The sequence below is a fragment of the Tursiops truncatus genome, chromosome 6, assembly GCF_011762595.2.
Source record: "Tursiops truncatus isolate mTurTru1 chromosome 6, mTurTru1.mat.Y, whole genome shotgun sequence".
NCBI classification, from domain to species: domain Eukaryota; kingdom Metazoa; phylum Chordata; class Mammalia; order Artiodactyla; family Delphinidae; genus Tursiops; species Tursiops truncatus.
The window spans coordinates 47,251,097-47,269,476 of NC_047039.1; the positions used below are offsets into that span (position 1 = coordinate 47,251,097).

At 44.3% G+C, this 18,380-nt stretch overlaps 1 protein-coding gene across 2 annotated transcripts in view; it reads left to right on the forward strand.

Moving 5' to 3' along the window:
- The window catches only part of SLC24A2 (solute carrier family 24 member 2), a 237,159-nt gene that overhangs the window by 142,534 nt on the left and 76,245 nt on the right, over positions 1-18,380 (forward strand). For both annotated transcript variants that reach the window (XM_019934886.3, XM_019934887.3), the window contains exon 3: positions 607-715. In XM_019934886.3, the coding sequence (XP_019790445.1) occupies positions 607-715 (109 nt within the window). The remainder of the gene's footprint in view (positions 1-606; positions 716-18,380) is intronic.

Below are 18,380 nucleotides of genomic sequence, written 5' to 3' on the forward strand. Positions count from 1 at the left end.
CTCTATTGTTTGCTTTCTTTGTTACTCTTCATTATTTCTACTTTTGCAAATGTTTTATGATATATATGCCCATATTTTAGTATGTGTCTGGATATAGATAGAGATACATATGGATATAGATACAGATATAGTTAGATGCATATATACACACTCAAAAATTTGACTGATAGGAGGCACAATACAGACATCTTAGAGACCACCCACTGGTTCAGAGAACAGATTTTGAGGGAAGCAGAGCTGCAACCCATTCCTCTAGCCTCCATTTTTTATCTGTGTGACCCGAACACCTCATTTCACTTCTCTGAGACTAAATTTCCTCATCTGTCTAAAGGGAACAATAATGGTATCTAGTTCATAGGGTTCAGTCAGAGAATGGAGGTGAAGGCTATGGCACGTTGACTAGCATATAATAAGTTCTCAACAGATGATAGCAATTAATCCCTTTAGTAGGAGAGGATGTGAGAATGCCATTCCTTCAGGAGACTTTGAAGGAATGTGCGCGGAAGATCTTTGGTTCCGTTGTGTGTGAGCCTCTGACAGACTAGGTGAGGACTTGCCTTGCATTTCTGAGCACTAACGGCCTCTTTGTCTGGTCCCTCTGCTCAGGCGAAGCCGCGTCTGCAGCGGGGTGGAAGCTCCGCCTCCCTCCACAACAGTCTCATGAGGAACAGCATCTTCCAGCTCATGATACACACCCTCGACCCGCTCGCTGAAGGTAAACATCAGGCTTTCGCTTGGGGGGGGGGGGGGGGGGCGGAGACACGATGTGCAAAGTGCTCTTTCACGCTTCCGTCACAAACCGGCTGATGTCCGCGTGTTAACCTCTGCCAGAGGCAGCCCTGGCCCTTCTGCGTGCTTATCTGCAACCGCCCAGCTCACGATCAGAGATTTTTCACCACGAGCAGGAGTGGCGGTTCGTTTGCTGATTCTGTCTTTTGATGCCTCCAGCATAAATACAGTACGCTACGAGGCGGAGAAGACAAGAGCGGTTTCCCTCCCTTCCAGCTAGAGTAACAGTTCTCTTTCGTCATCCTGCTAAGTTTCAAAATGAAGTTATAGGTGAAGAAAAATTGATAAATTGTACATCTTAAAAAAAGAAAAGGGCTTCCCTGGTGGCGCAGTGGTTGAGGGTCCGCCTGCCGATGCAGGGGACACGGGTTCGTGCCCCGGTCCGGGAAGATCCCACATGCTGTGCAGCGGCTGGGCCCGTGAGCCATGGCCGCTGAGCCTGCGCATCCGTCCGGAGCCTGTGCTCCGCAACGGGAGGGACCACAGCTGTGAGAGGCCCGCGTACCGCAAAAAAAAAAAAAGAAAGAAAGAAAAAGAGGAGACAAGAACTCCATGACTTAGGAGGGCTGTGATTAGTTTGGGGAATGATGTTCACTGCAGAGCACTGATGTTGTATCTATTCTTTGGCAATTGGAAGATGGGAGGTGAGCTTCTAAGCACCCAAAGAGCGCTCTCTAAGATAACTGCTTAGGATAGACTGAAGAGGCCTGGTTCACCTCCTAGGGACATTATATAGACCATCACCAAGAATTCAGTATTGTGATCTTCCAGTTTTACTCATTCACAAGGAAGCCAGGTACATCTTGTTTCTTGAATTGCATAAGTATCCTAAAAAGTTAATTTTTCAAGGAAGCAGATATCTGATGCATCAAATAAATATCAGAGTTAGGCTACTAGCAAAGGGTTCAAATATAACAAAGTCTTCTGTTCTCCCTTCATCCCTGGACCTTACAGTGAGGCCTGATGTTACACGGAGGCGAATGGCCTGGGAAACAGGTCTCTGCCACTGACAAATTATCCCCACATAAATCAGAGCTCTTAACCAATATAAAGCTTGGCTAAATAATTTCAAGGGTTCAGGCCATCAGGAGATTCGGGTGCAGTCAAGAAAACTCTGGGACCTCAAGAGCGGCTCCCCAGGTCCTGTCTCCCCTCGTTGGACACGCACCTTCACCCAGAATAATAAGTGAGGATCACGGGCTCACCTCTCACTGTGGAGCATTTCAGTTATAAAACATTTCCGCCTTATACCCCAGAGAGTTACGTAGCTGATGTGATATTTTCCAAAGAGCCTTCTTTCATAGATCCTGGGTTCTGTTTACTCAGGTAATCGTTTGCCAGGAACATCCTAAAAAGCATTACTCTCTTTACCAGAGGTCCACATGACAAGGAAATTAGCCCTGGCCACTAGCCTTCTTTTCCTCCCCACCAGGGTCACCCCCACAAAAATGATCTCAGGGAGTGAGGGGATCGCAGGCCAACCTCCGCCCAGCCACGAAGCATTTGTGTGACTTTGGGCAACTTAGAGCCTCTCTGGTACTTGGTTCTTTCACCTACAGTAATAGTTACCTTTGTCTGGTACTTTATAATTGACAAAGTATTTTCACGCCTGTGAATCTTTGCTTTATAATAACACTTCATAGCTAACATTATTATTCTAATGTCATAAAATAGGGTACCACCAAAATAGATCTCAAATGTACCTCCTTCTCTCTCTGCCAGCTGTTTATTCCAAGCCATCTTCATCACTTCCTAGCTGGTCTTCCACTTCCTCCGTTGCCTCTTTGCATATTTTCCACACAGCAGCCCAAGTAATCTTCTTAAAAAGTAAATCAAATTATGTCACTCCTATTAACCTACAGTGGCTTCTCGTGGCTCTTAGGAAAATTGTGAAATACTTGCCGTGGTCTGCATGATCTGTCTCTTTCTCCAAACTCATGTTGACTCACTTTGCTTTAGCCAGACAGAGGCCTTCTGTCGTAAAACATATACTTTGCTGCCTCAGGGTCTTTGCATAGGCTGTTCCCCCCGGCCCAGAATACTTTTCTTTCTCCCATTTTCTTCCACTTTTCCCAGCTTTATTCCTGCCCCTTCTTCAGTGCTCTGTGTAAATGACACCTCCTGACCATGCAGTATAAATCAGGGCCCCAATCATCCTCTCTCAGTGCACGCTTTAATTTTTCCTTTTTGCCCACATTACAATTTGTGTGGTTATTTGTTCACTGCCTGTCTCCCCCAGGACATGGTAAATTTCTAGAGAGCAGGGATTCTGTTTATTTACTAGTTGTCCCCAAGATCTAGCAGTCTACCTGGCGCATGGTAGCTGCTAAGCCTTAGAAGAATTAAGCAACTTGGCCAAAGTCATGCTTTGGCTCTGTTAGTCACACAATTTCAAAACCCTCTAAAGCCCCATGGGCTTAAGATTGTATTTTGGTTATTTTGAGCCACCATCTTCTCCACTCATCACCCAAAACAGTCAGGTGAGAGAAGAAAGGAACTATCTTATCTGCCCCAACTTGATTTTGAGCAGGCAGGCAACTGGGTATATTTATTTCTGGCAAGGCACGTTATGTAGTAATTGAGGACAGACTCCAGAGCCAGACTCTCTGGATTCAAATTCCAGCTCTGCATTTATTAGCTGTGTGACCTTGGATAAGTTACTTAACCTCTCTGTACCTCAGTTTCCTCATCTGTAAAAATCAGGATGATATATAATGATGTCTACATCATAAGGTTGTTATAAGGACTAAAGGAGTGAATATACATTAAGCATTGAACACATTGCCTAGCAGATCGTAAGCACCATATACAGGTTTGAATTACTCTGTTCCATTATTTTGAAAAATAACGCAGCATATGAATGTTTTAATTTAAAACATTCAAAAGGTTATGCGGAAAAAAAAAGTCTTCCTCCTCCAACAACCTCCCAATTTTCTCCAGTCCCCCAATTCTCCCAGAGGAAACCACATCTACCAATTTCTTGGGGCTCATTCCAGAGATGATCTATGCATATACAAATCTGTCTGTGTGTGTGTGTGTGTGTGTGTGTGTGTGTGTGTGTGTGTGTGTCATTGACCATAGGTCTCAACAATCTAAATTTCTGTGGTTTTTGTTTGAGGGAGTTCAATTTCTGGTAGGGCTTGTTTTTGTTTTTCTGTTTGGTGGGGAGGTTATACTTTGTGAGATAAGAGAGAGGGAATCTGAGTTGTCTCGGAGTTGGGCCATCAGTGATTTTCCGAAACACTTGGCCCTCGTAGGGCTGTGCTGCTATTAAAATGTTTGTTCCTGCTGTACCAAGATGTGCCTTCCAAATCTGGACGTCTGCTTTCAAGGTGAAACCTCTCCCCGAAAGACGTGGAGTGCTCTAGTGGTGTGAATCTGGGAGAATGCTGAGAGCCATAATCAGTTCTGGACTTGAGTGATTAGAAAATATAGAAAGTACTTCAATGCTTTAAAATTGCTCCATAGCACACGGCCAAGAAAGCAGATTGCTCTGGTATTTTTCCCCAAAAAAATTCACAATCATTTTCCATTCCAAGAACATTCCAAGCTCTCAGAAATAGTCATCTCTCTTTTAGTTTGCATCTAATCACTTGAGTTCACACATCCGCATGCCAAACTGTCACCTTGTAACAATATAGAGCATGCTGGTTACATCACCAAGCTGACCCCATGAACACTGCAGTGGCTTCTCTGTTATACTAATGGTTGTTCCTGGAGTCTGCCTTGCTGAGTCGTGCACTGGCACTACATGGCAGACAGTGTTCATAAAGGGAAGTTTTCAACGTCACCTAGGACAGATGACCTATGGAAAGACAGTCAATGCCCTTCCCCAGGGCACTGATTCCTACACTAGTTGCCACCTTATTATGGGGGCCTAATTGTTTGCTTGTTTGCTTATTGGCCTTGGGCTCTCTTGGCCCCATTGTTTCCCTGTTGCTGGAGGAGGAGGGTGCTGAAATATTTGTTACAGCAGAAAATTAAACTGAACTACTAAAAAAAAAAAAAAAAAATGCCCTTTTTCTCATCTGTGCCATTCCGGTGTGAATCCAGTGATGGAGCCCTTACTAAAAGCTTTAATTGGTAGTCAGTTGGGCATCTGAGCCCGAGCCAGGAGATCCGGCAGTGTTTGTGTTTGTTATCTATTGATATGTAACAGAGCACCCAAGACTTAGTGGCTTAAAAAACTACAAATAGAACTACCATATGACCCAGCAATCCCACTACTGGGCATATACCCTGAGAAAACCATCATTCAAAAAGAGTCATGTACCAAAATGTTCATTGCAGCTCTATTTACAATAGCCCGGAGATGGAAGCAACCTAAGTGTCCATCATCGGATGAATGGATAAAGAAGATGTGGCACATATATACAATGGAATATTACTCAGCTGTAAAATGAAACGAAATTGAGCTATTTGTAATGAGGTGGATAGACCTAGAGTCTGTCATACAGAGTGAAGTAAGTCAGAAAGAGAAAGACAAATACCGTATGCTAACATATATATGGAATTTAAGAAAAACAAATGTCATGAAGAACCTGGGGGTAAGACAGGAATAAAGATACAGACCTACTAGAGAATGGACTTGAGGATATGGGGAGCAGGAAGGGTAAGCTGTGACAAAGTGAGAGAGAAGCATGGACATATATACACTACCAAATATAAGGTAGATAGCTAGTGGGAAACAGCCGCATAGCACAGGGAGATCAGCTCGGTGCTTTGTGACCACCTGGAGGGGTGGGATAGGGAGGGTGGGAGGGAGGGAGACGGGAGACGCAAGAGGGAAGAGATATGGGAACGTATGTATATATATAACTGATTCACTTTGTTATAAAGCAGAAACTGACACACCATTGTAAAGCAATTATACTCCAATAAAGATGTAAAAAAACCACCCCCATATTATTCCTGCTCGTGGTTTCATGGATCAGGAATTTGAGTGATTCAGGGATCAGTGGGGTGATTCTTCTGTTCTATGTGGTATCAACAGAGGTCATTTGATGTTATTAAGCTAGAAGACCTGCAGGTTAGAAGGTCCAAAAGGGCCTCGCTCACACGTCTGGCACCTTTGAAGGTACAGCTGGAAGGCCAGGCTCGGCTGGGCCCCCTGACTCTCCAGGTTGTCTCAGGGCCTTTCCACATGCTTGGCATTCTTACATGGTGGCTGAGGACTCCAAGAGCAAGCCTTCCAAGAGGCCCAGGCCGTGGCAGCAAAGCTTCCCATGACCTAGTCTGGGAAGTCCCAGGAAGTCACTTCTACTGTATTCTACTAATCAAGCCATCACAAAGGCCAGCCCAGACTCAAGACGGGGAGGAGGAGACTCTGCCTCTCCATGGGAAGATAGCAGAGAACGTGAAACCGCCTTTCATCTAACCTAAACTGTTTCAGGGACACACATCACTGAGAGCTTCGTCTGTCCATGGCTCACTGGTGTGCTCTGGGCACACTACACTGTGTGGAAGGGACAAAGCCATCGTCAGCTTGCCTTGGGTGAAGATTCAGTCCAAACAAGTCCGAGCTGTGCCTTTCCGTGGCCACAGAGTTCCGAACAGGACATTGTTGATGAAAAGAAGGAATCTGCTTAAGGCTCATATAAATGGTTGGAATAAAGATTTTGTTTCTTTTATAAGAAAGCCCTGGAAAACTAGCACTATTGGTCTCTGAGACCACAGTATGACTGTCTGAATTGATCTTTCTAAAAAATCCGGTGTCCCGTGTTGGTTTCAACATTTCTCTATCCAGCCATTATATTTACCCAAGTGTACATCTTTATGAACCTAAATCAAGGATGCTGGGTATAGCGCTTTTGGTGTGAGAAGTAGCTGTTGTTAATTTGCCTAATAATAATAATTATGATAGTATTTGCAGAGTGCTTACTATAAGACGGGCGCTATGCTGAGTGCTCTACGTAAACCATCCCATTTAACCCTTACACTAGCCCTACTCCGTCAGTCAAAGAAGGACGCTGAAATGTAAAGAGGCTGTGTCTTGCCTCACCAGGTGACACAGGAAGTCAATGGCAGAGCCAGACTTTGAACGTATGGCTGCCTGACTCAGTCCATTCTTGTAGTTCTTGTGTTGCTCTGCCTCCTTGTGGAACCTCGTGTCCAGCTCAGTGTCCCTTTTTCTTCTAATGTAGATGCCAGCCTAAATACCAGGGGCTCTGACCTATCCCTGGACCAATTATACATTCATGTTGTAAGATGTGAATTTCCCCTACAGAAGCCTCTGCAGCAAGGCCTGGCCTGGCCTTAGCTTCCCCCCCTCCATTCCCTCACACCTCGAGTTGCAGCCACACTCGTGAGTCCACAAGCGCACCTTGCTCTCATTCGCTTTTGCTTAAGCGCATGGAATTACCACTGATCTCACCATCCAGCATGACATGGGTACTGTCCTACACAGCAAAAGGAACCACATAGCCAACTCTGTAATTCCGGGAGAGCCCAGTGACTGGGTGATGAAATGGAGAGGTTGCTGTGAGGACAAGGCTTAGGGTTTGGCCGTGGTGCATACGTGGTCCAAGAGTCAGACTCTCAGCGTTCAGATCCTGGCTCAGCCTCTAGCTCTGTGACCTCGAACAAGCTTCTCAACCTCATCGGGCCTCAGTTTTTCCACTTTTAAAATGGAATAATGTTAGCAGCACGAGCATAAGTTTATGAGTAGTATTTCCAACCTGAAAGGGCCTTGGTTTCTTCATTTGTAAAAAGGAATAATAATAGTTCCACCATCAGAAGTTTACGGTGAGTATTCAGTACAACAGTACCCAAAAAGCGTATAATTAGCGCTCCGTGACTGTTGGCAATGACTTTTCAGTTAAAATTGTGTTCGGTGTCATGTAATAGAATCCAACTACAGTGGCTTAATTTAATAGTTTTTTTTTCTTTAAGACTTTATTTTTCTGAAGCAGTTTAAGGTTTACAATGAAACTGAGAGGAAGATACAGAGATTTCCCATATACCTCCTGCCCCACACATGCATATCCTCCTCCATTATCAACGTCACTCACCAGCATGGTACATTTTTGCTGAGCATGAACACTGACACATCATAATCACCCAAAGTCCATAGATTACCTTAGCGTTCACTCTTGGTGTTGTACATTCTGTGGGCTTAGGCAAATGTATGATGACATTTATCCATCATTGTAATATCAAGCAGAGTATTTTCACTGCCCTAAAACACCTCTGTCCTCTGCCTATTCATCCTTCTCTCCCTCTCTCACACACACCCCTGCAAACCACTGATCCTTTTATTGTCTCCATAGTTTTGCCTTTTCCAGAGCATCATATAGTTGGAATCACAGTATATAGACTCTTTAGGTTGGTTGGCCTTAATAGTTTTGTAGGATTTTATTTAACTAGAAGCCCATTAAAAGCAGTTCAAGGCTAGTAATACAGCTCCTCTTTGCCATGAGAGACCTGGTCTCCTGTTTTCTCATTCTTTCATCCGGAGCCTGTTTCTCTCATCCTCATCCCCAGAGGATGGAAGCTACTCCCCTCCCCCACCCCATCATCATATCTGTATTCTGGGAAGGAGAAGACACTGGCTGTCTTTTTTTTGTAATCAGAAAAATCTTCCTTGTTCAGGGAACTAAGATCCCGCATGACGCAGCAAAAGCAAAAACAAAAAAACAACGAACAAAGAAAAACCCTTAGTGTTCCCAGAAGCAGACTTCCACTTACATCACATGGGTCAGAGCAGGGCTATGTGACCACCCCATCCTACAAAGGAACCGGGAGTGGGCACTCTGCCTCCCCTAACAGGGAACTCCATGGTAGATGCCAGTGAAGGTCAAACGTCCCTTCTTCTTCCTGTCCTTAGTAACGATGTCTTTTCAAGTTCCTGACTTACAGAGAAGAGATGTGACGTTCCCCTTCTTCCTCCCTTTTAAAGTGTTCTCTGGTGGCCCATGAGTCCAACTTTTATACCATGGCCCTGAATCCTTCCCCAGAAAAACCATGCCCCAAAACTTGCCATCTAAGAGCCCTGGTTCCCCTAAGACACAGGTGAAGTCATGGCCTACCTCTGTTCAAAACCATCTCACCAGCAGTAAAAGCCCGAGATTTTGTGGTGACCCTAAGGCCCACTGTGACCTTCCTCCCTCCCTTCTTCTCCGTCCTGTTCTTCTCTTTCTCCGCCGTCCTTTCCTTCCTCTCATGTGTCCTTCCCTGTGCCCCACTCCTCTGGCTACCTAGCAGCTCCTCCTCACAAACTCCCAGCATCCTCCTGCCTCAGAGCCTTTGCACATGTTCCCTCTTCTCCCAGACACCCACATGGCCCCTGCTGTTCCTTCCTTCAAGTCAGCCTTCGCATGTCACCTGATGAGAAAGATCTTACTCAATCGGCCTTTGAAAAATAGAAAAATCAAAACAATGATAATAAAGCAGAGTTCTGGACCTTTCTTGCCCTGCAACATATTTCTCCATAACTGCCATGAATATATTTATTTGTTGTTTGCTGCCTGTCTCTGCCCTTCCACCTCTGACAGGGCAGCACATAGGGAAGGCACTCCTCTATCTCCAGGGCCCAGCTTACATGGATCCCAGTCCATATTTGTTGAGTAGATTGAATGAGTGCCTGCTTTTAAAATGTTTCTGCTGGAGAACATATGTCTCTAGCCACATAGATTGTCTTAATCCATGCCCTGTCAAAAGGCTCTTTGGCTGTGACCAGCAAAGTCCTGTTCCGTTGATGGTTGTCTCTGCAGTAGTGAAAAGCAATCATGTCTGCTGTGGCCACCACTGTATCTCCAGCCTCTAGGATGGCACTGACTTGGTCAATGTTTGCTGGATGATTGAATGAGTGAATCTCCTTGTAGTTCTAGAGTTATTGCTGCAGTGGGGAAGGTTTGCTCTCTGCCACTCACCTTCTTGATGAGTTCTCCCGTCCACTTCTTTGTCTTTTCTTTCCAAACCCTTTGTTCTTCTCTTATTTCCTTTTCTTTTCTTCCCTTTGATAAACTGTTGATCCTTTCATTTCTTGCATTTCATGGGCCTAACACTATATGTTCAAAGAATTACCATCGGGCTTCCCTGGTGGCGCAGTGGCTAAGAATCTGCCTGCCAATGCAGGGGACACAGGTTCGAACCCTGATCCGGGAAGATCCCACATGCTGCGGAGCAACTAAGCCCATGTGCCGCAACTACTGAGCCTGCTCTCTAGAGCCCGCAAGCCACAACTACTGAGCCTATGTGCCACAACCACTGAAGCCCGTGCGCCTAGAGCCCGTGCTCTGCAACAAGAGAAGCCACTGCAATGAGAAGCCCGCTCACTGCAACGAAGAGTAGCCCCCACTCACTGCAATTAGAGAAAAGCCCACGCACAGCAACAAAGACCCAATGCAGCCAAAAATAAGTAAAATAAAATAAATTTTTAAAAAAAGTTTTTAAAAATTTTTTAAAATTACCATCACTGCAAGATTATAAGGAGTTTATTGTTTTAACCATTCATTTTACAAATTCAAACACCTCTAAAATAGCATCTACCACGAAATTGGGTATTAAGTTGTGTTTGAGAAGAATACAAAAGAAGAAGCTCCTTATTCAATTTTTATGGATTCTTGGATTCCCTTCCACAATTCTAGTAATTTCTCCTTCCTTGTGGAATTTCAAACTTTGATTTACATTTTTTCATCATAACAACAATTTTATTATCAATAGCAAAACTTAACAAATAAGCACACTTGATACCTTAGAAACACAAAAGTAGGGATAGTACTTGCCTAGGGGGCCTGTAATTGAAGTGAAGGATTATTTAACTACAGGGCATGACTCTGTTTAGAACAGCAGGTCTCCAGGCCTGATACGTGTTTCTCTTGAGGCTGTTTTTATGACAAAATCTTCAGAATCCTGTAATGAGATGTCTGAAAATGATACCGTACTCATAGTATGATGCCTGCCTTCTTTGCTGTTAGAATGACGGGCAAATTTCCCCCATGGTAAATTCACTTCACGTTATCACAGCCAGTCTCTGCTGTTGTGACTTTCCATCCAACACGTTTATGTTACTTTCATTCAGGTTGACTGGAGGAGTGTCCTGGGAGCATTTCGCCTGCCTTTCTGAAAGGGACAGTTTGGCTCCCTCATTTTCCTCCCACTAGCTCCTGTGACATCCTGATGCCACCTCTCCTGTTGCTTTATCAGTCTGGCTCAGGCAATGTGAGGTGACATGAATTCCAGGACATCTTGATTGTAAAAGCCTTACAAATGAATAGCAACTCTCTATTTTTTCACCATCTTCCCTGTACCCTAGATTATGTGTTTTCAAACATGGTTTTTAGTAGCAGCAGAACCTTTTGTTCAAAGGAATTCCCACAGGGAAGAAGAAACACTCTTTTTAATAGTTAAAACTATTAAGAGTTCACTCATGTCAAATCCTGTATCACTATGCCCAATTCAGTTGCCTTCCTCTAGACCAGCAATATCAAACATAAAAGAAGTGAAGGGCCACTCACAAGGGCAACAAAACCAAAAAGTACCAAGGATTAACCCAAAGAAAACGTTTAAGAACTTTATAGCAAAAACAGTAAATAGTCATTTCTGAAGAAATGGAAGATCTAAACAAATGTTGGTATATTATAAAGATATCAGTTCTCCCCAAGTTAAACTCTAAGGGCAACTCAATCCTAAGTGAAATCCCAAAAAGATATCTATGGACTTCATAACTGGACTTCTAAATTTATATAGAATAAGCAGGAAGAGCAAAGGCACTTTTCACACAAAAGAACAAAAAGGGAAAATATGCCCAGCAGAGATCAAGGTGCATCACAAAGCAGCAGCTTTTAGGTGCTCTTGTTGAAGGATTTGGGAGGAAGGGGAGAAGGCTGGACCAGAAGCAGCCAGGGTGTCCCCAGAGGCGGCCCTCGAAGAGCAGGAAGAAGCTGTGAGCACCACTGTCAGGTCTGTTACCGGCTCTGGGTGAAGCACTGTGGGGATGGGAGAGGGGCTTCCTCGAGCCCTAGAATCAGCCATGTGAAGGAGCAAGGCCCTCATTCCCGAGGCGGTGAAAGCACACCTTCACGGAATCGATACCACATCATGACAAGTGCAGATTAATAAACCCAATGGAGAATTCTGGCTGGTGTGCAGACAGCGCTGAGCGGCCGCAGAGGAAACTGTCAGTGCAGGTGAACTGCGCTGGCCAGATCTTCAGACACTTCATCTCCATGTGAACCTGAGGGCAGGGCCATCAGGAAGCGGTGCTTTCAGAGAAAGTGAGCTTCGAGAGTGGTTCTCAAAGGAGGTGAGGAGTGTGGGAGGGCAGGAAAGGTGGTGAAAAATTCAGGGCAGTGGAACTGGCTGGAGAGACTCAAAACTACGTATGGTTGGCCCAGCCGAGATGGGGCTCCTTTGAAAGATGAGCGGGCATGTGGCTGTTTGCCCGCTGAACTAAGGCTCCAGCGGCTTCTCCTGTCCAGGGGCCCTTGGGGTGTGTCTGTGTGTGTATCTTTTTGTGTCTGTGTGTGTCTGCATGTGTGTCTGCATGTGTGTCTACCATACCTGTGCGTGTGTGATTTAAGTGTAGGAAGCTAAAGGCCTAAGAGATGCTGAAGAGGAAAAACAAGAAAGTGGAACTTACTAAGTGCTTGCTCTGTGCAACACACCTACCAGTCACCTCCTGGAATTCTCCCAGCAGCGACTCTGGGAATTATTGTGTGTTTTACCTCTGAGGAAAGTCAGGTTCAGCGAGGTGACGCTACTTGCTCTTGGTCACCCAGCTCCTAAGTTTGCCTTCGGAGCCTGAACGCTTTGCACTCACACAGGACTTCCGTCTGTAGCCACAAGTGTCCATCTCCCGTACACACAGCCATGCAGCTCCCTATTTTGTAAGATTGCTTCAGTTCTTTAACGTAGACATTGAGTGTTAATTTGGGGCTGACACTAAGATGAAACTTCCACTGGCTTGCTGGGTTTTCTTTTTTTCACACCAAACAGCAGAACCTATTTCCCCAGCCTCTATTTTTAAAAACAGCTTCAATACGAGCTTTCAGAAATTGTCATTTGAAACCAGAAGAAAGTCATTTTCATGCCTATTTGATTCAAAATGGGGAGAAGTTATCCCTGAAAGGCAGTATTGTAACCTTTCTTTCTGTCCCAAATCGTAGATCAGTTTAAATTAGCAAGAAAGATGTTTGCGTGCTGCCCCAGCTGGTGCGTGAACAGGCAACAGGAGTGAAAATCTTCGCTGGAGAAGAATAAAATGCAATCTACTGGCCTTGTTTTTAATAAGATGACAGCAGTTTAAATGCCTGGAGAGAGGAAGGCAAGCTATTAATGCCTCTGATAGAGCCAATTCAGGAACAAGTTAAATAGCTCCTCTCTTTGGGGAGTAGTAAAGCATTACTCTCAGATTTGAACATCAAAGATGGTCGAAATTGAATCTCTCTTTGTGTTGTACACATTACAAATACATTTCATTTGGGGCATGAAGGGAATGTGAATGGTCTTACTGAAATAAATGCTTTTGAGGTTGGGAATAGTTTCTCTCTCTCTCTTTCTCTCTCTTTGTCTCTCTCTGTCTGTCTCAAGTTTGCTTTGAAGTCAAGTCCACAAAGATATATGGCCAAAAAATTGACTTGATGCCATTTAAATGTAAACACTGCACGCAGAAAGAAAAAGATGATGAGGCATCCATAAAGTTACAGCTTCATCTTTGTTCTCTTGAACTTATCACATGCTCGAGATGCAGTTAGAACTCCTTCAGAGGAGAGGACTCAGAAATCCCAGAGACAGAAAGCAGCTGTCACAGCTTTGACTATGTGGAGGACCGAAGGATGGGGCCATCAGTGAAGGTGAAAAAAGCACTTCAGTTTCGTCAGTGACGGCCCATTCCAAAAGCATGTTGACATAGAAACATCATCTGTGAGATAAGTGCGTTCAAAAGTGTTTTCTCTCAAATGAAACACTAAAGACACCTCTGCTTTGTTTAATCAATAGCCAGGCCTCACTTAGTGGAATGCAGGTTGGACGCCTTGCATTCGGTTATGAGACACTTTGCTCTGACAGTAGCCAGATCTCTTCCTAGTTTGTCTCTTGGTCTGGGATTTGCACTGTGCTGTGCACTCACCTCTGGATGTTGGTCATACCATAACAACACATCCTTGAGCTGCTATGAGGGTCCATGTCTCTTCTGATCTCACGATATCAGAGCCACCCAATCTGGCCCCTTTGCCTCAGCCATTAAAAAGAATTCCCTGACCCACATCAAACTGTCCTTTGCCGGTTGCCTTGGGGCTCAGATGAGACTATATGATACACGTGTGTGCAAGGGCACGCGCGCGCGCGCGCACACACACACACACACACACGCACTCAAAGAGTGCAGCAGCATTGTGATTTATATAAAGCTTATGGCTCTACATCAGATCGGCTTCTTATTTGTGTGTGGGTTCATGTATTCATTCATTCATTCATTCGTTCATTCACAAAATGCATTCCTATTGCAAGCTGAGTAAGTATTCACCCCATTTGGGAACATTTCTCTTTACAAGCCCCCACTGTAGGTAAGTCTCTGGGGGAACAGAAGCTGGTGCTTGCCCCAGACTAGTTAACTTCCCGAAAACCAGCTTAAATGCTGTTGTTGAAGCTGAGATTCAGCAGTGCAGTTGCAGTAACCTCTGTGGCTACTTCTGCGGTGGTGATTTCTCTCTTTGACTTCCCAGGCTGGCGGCACTTAATCCCAAAGAACCAGTAGCGAAGGTAGCTTTGCTTCAACTCTAAGGCCTTTAGGCCAGAACCACCATCATTGGCAGGAAATAAAAATCATGGTGAGTCCATCTCATTCCAGAAAACTCTTCGTAATGAGAAGTCTCCTCTTCCATTTCTGAAAAAAACTTTACCCAGTTGTTATCTCCCTTTCCATGCGTCCTATTCCCATTCATGGCACAGCAGGTCACGCAGAGTTTCCTATCTAGAAAAAGTTACAAGTTCTTTTCTTGACCTCAAGACTGTTCCCCATCTTCTTTGTGCAAGTCAGGATTAGAAGGTGAGGAGCTGACCCTTGGAGCTTAAAGGTAGCATCTTGCAATGGGTCCATTGAGACAGACTCTGTCCCACGCTAGGTGTGTTCATGGTGGCATCTTCCCACTAGGCTCGTGGGAGGAGGAGTATAGTGCAGCTGCTCAGCAGACACACTGTGGAGCCAGCCACCTGGGTTTGAACCCCAGCTCTGCCACTTACTAGTTGTGTGACCTTGGGTGAGTTATTTAACTTCTCTATAACTCAGCTTCCTCTTCTGTAAAATAGGGAAGACAAGGGCATCTATCTCTTAAGGCTATTGAGTGTATTCAGTGAAGTGCTGTTCACAGAGCACATAGAACAGTGCTTGATACATCATTAGTTCTAGGTAGGTGTTTGCCAAATTGCTTTCAGTTCTTTTCTTTTTTCTTGCAGCTGTCATATTTTTAGGCAGTTTTCAGTGGTTCAATAGTAAGTCATTGAATTATGTATCTTATCTCTATTTTCCCTTAAAAAGCAGCCTCTTCACCATGTACCAGTTTTTTAGATCCTGCCACACCTGTCTATAAGATAAGATGGGAACTGGTCTTTTTGGCAATCTGGCTTTTAGTTGAGCAAAAGTCATCCTGAAATTGAATAATTATACTTTCTGTATTTCCAAATTCTCCTGTCCTTTGCACAATGAGAAGTACATCAATGTGACATGGTACTTAACTCATTTCCTTCCAAAAAGTCCCAGTTTCCTCTGGGGTCCATAGCTTTAGGATATTTGGCAGACTAAAAAAAAAAAAATTCCTCTTTCCAACATATTGATAAAAATCTGCAAAAGCAATTACTGTACTAATATTTTAACCCTGCTGAAACATCCTTAGGGCACTGTTTGTGCAGTTAGGGGTTATAAGATCCTACAGTGCCCTGCTTCCTCCTATGTCATCAGAGCTCTGGTTCACTGGCAGGCATTTGCTGTTTAATATAAGGCGCATAGTGGACTATTTAGGAAACGTATCTTAATCTTTCACCCAATCTTTGCATCCTGGATTTTAAACTCACTCGTATGGTCCCATTTTATATAGTATGGTATTTAAGTAGGAGTAATGGTAAATGGATTTACACGTCAATGAAACTTAGAGGATTGCATGAACATTCTTTTTACTTTAAATTTGATCCTTTAAGTTTTCCATAATTTGGGGTGATTGTTTCTATTGTGGGAGGGAGCCAGGTATTCAATGCAGTGACATCCTGAACAACACTGAAGTGCAGAATACAAAATTATAAGGGTAGTTTTGACTTTGAATTACTTCCACATCAGTGGCATTAATTTCCTTTGTCTTCCAGTCGTTTTTCCCTCAATTTCATTCTGTTCTTAAATTCTCTTGCCTTCTCATTCTTCTCTCTTATCTCTTGCCCTTTTTTCCCCCTTGGATGGCTGAAGTTTGTTTGTCTATTTTATTGTTTTTCCTCTCCTCTTCTAAGATACTTTTCTGATATTTTTTGATGCTCAATGCATCAGAGGATAGAAACTCAGCTGTGCTGCCCCAACGGCTGGATATAATTTAGCACTGATTCTCTCTGCCTGGCAGACTCTTCTGAATCCAGCCAGGCTGCAGGATGGGATCCAGGAGAACATCCAAATTGTTCTCTTGCCAGCCTGCGGCATCCATTCCGCACACCAGTGGGGATTTTTTGTTTTGTTTTTTTATCTCCATTTCCGAGCCATTGCCACCATTTTGTCTTCTGTGTGCGGAGGACTCTCCTGATGGCACTTTTGCTTGATGTGAATCCTCCTACTTTACAGAAGCAATGAAGAGGATTCCAACAGTTGAGGCCGCATGCATTTTCCCATCACAGACTTCCTCCCTGCAGAGATAGTGAAGACAGAATAGTAGAAACTGTGGAGTTAAAACACGAAAATGGAAGGAATCATAGACGTCCATACCAAAGGCAACTAGGCTGAGGAAGATTAACAGAGCACTATTAAATAGAGATTTAATTCAATTCAGCAGCATTTGAACACCTACAGAGTGCCAGGAACTATGCTGGGTGTTCACATTAACAAAATGAGTATGTGGATTCCTTGCCCTAAAGGACAGAAAGCAAGTAGGTTAAGGTGCCTTTGATGAGCACGCACAGAAGGGTATACTTGGAACAGACACGCAGGAGAAAATGACTTACACTAGGGATGGGGGGCATTCAGGAATGCTGCCTGCAGGAGGGAACCTCAAACCTGGGTTCCAAGTGATTCAGTAAGTTGGGAGACCTAATAAAATTCCAACACAAAAAGACGGTATGCGTGGGATTTAGAGGTCTGTGTTCAGTTGGTGTTTTGAAAGCCTCACCCTGGTAACAACGTGAAAGATAGGTGAAAGGTGCCAGGACTAGACAGTAGGTGGTAAGAAAGGTTAGGAAATGAGAGTTCCAAAAGGACTATTGCAGTAACCTCAGCAAGGCCTCCTACTAAGGCGGGGACAGTGGGAATGGAACAGAAAAGACAGAATTGAGGATATTTAGGGGTAGAATTGATAGGGCTTCATGACTGGTTGGGTTGTGGGTATGGCTTATAGAAGTATCAGCATCACCTAAAGCTCCGCCCTGTGGATATTAGTCACATGTGATCTAACCAAGCTCGCATCTCTATGGAAGAAAACAGTGGGCTTATCTGCATGTGCCACCTCGAAAAATCCTTTAAAACACGGATAGGGGAAGAGAATGGAATACTTGGCCACTTTTAAGACTGAGCAATAAATGTGTTTGTATCCTCCACCCCAAATTTGATAAGACTTAATCAGAAAGTACCTTTTGCCTGATTTGGTAAACATAATCTTTCCATTTACAGAGATGCAAAAAAGTACCCAAGATGTTAGATGTCATTAGTGAATATGTTAGCTTCTTAACCCACTACCTACCCAAAAAACTTATGAAGAACATGTTTTAGTTGTCAAGTCAAAGCCCGTGGGGCTCCACAGTACAAATGATGGGGCCATCATGCTATATTGTCACGTGCTTTTCTCCATCCCTTTGGGAAAAGGGAAAAACATTCTGCCAAAGTCTCAGTGTTTAAAGTTACCTTGAGATTGTTATTGAGATTTTTTAGGGGCTTCCCTGGTGGCGCAGTGGTTGAGAGTCCGCCTGCCGATGCAGGGGACGCAGGTTTGTGGCCCGGTCCGGGAGGATCCCACATGCCGCGGAGCGGCTGGGCCCGTGAGCCATGGCCGCTGAGCCTGCGCATCTGGAGCCTGTGCTCCGCAACGGGAGAGGCCACAACAGTGAGAGGCCCGCGCACCGCAAAAAAAAAAAAAAAAAAAAAAGGACACTCATAAAAGCCCAGGAACTCTTTTTTTTAACCACACTGGGGTTGATTCTCTTGCCTGGTGGCTCACTGTTTTTCTTTAAAACTCCTGTCCAGAAACCTGCTTGCTCGCTCCTGTTCTCTCCCCTCCGCAACCTGCTTCAGAAGGAAAGCAGCAGAGCAGCTCTTCCTATAGTCCCATTTTTCTTGCTTGATCATCCAGAGCATGTAAATTACAGTGAAATATGGCCTGAGTCAGCTCCTCACAGGACAGAAATCAGTAACCATTGACATTGCCAAGCAACACCGCAGAGGAGCAAGGCTGCAAATTAGGTGACAAATTTAT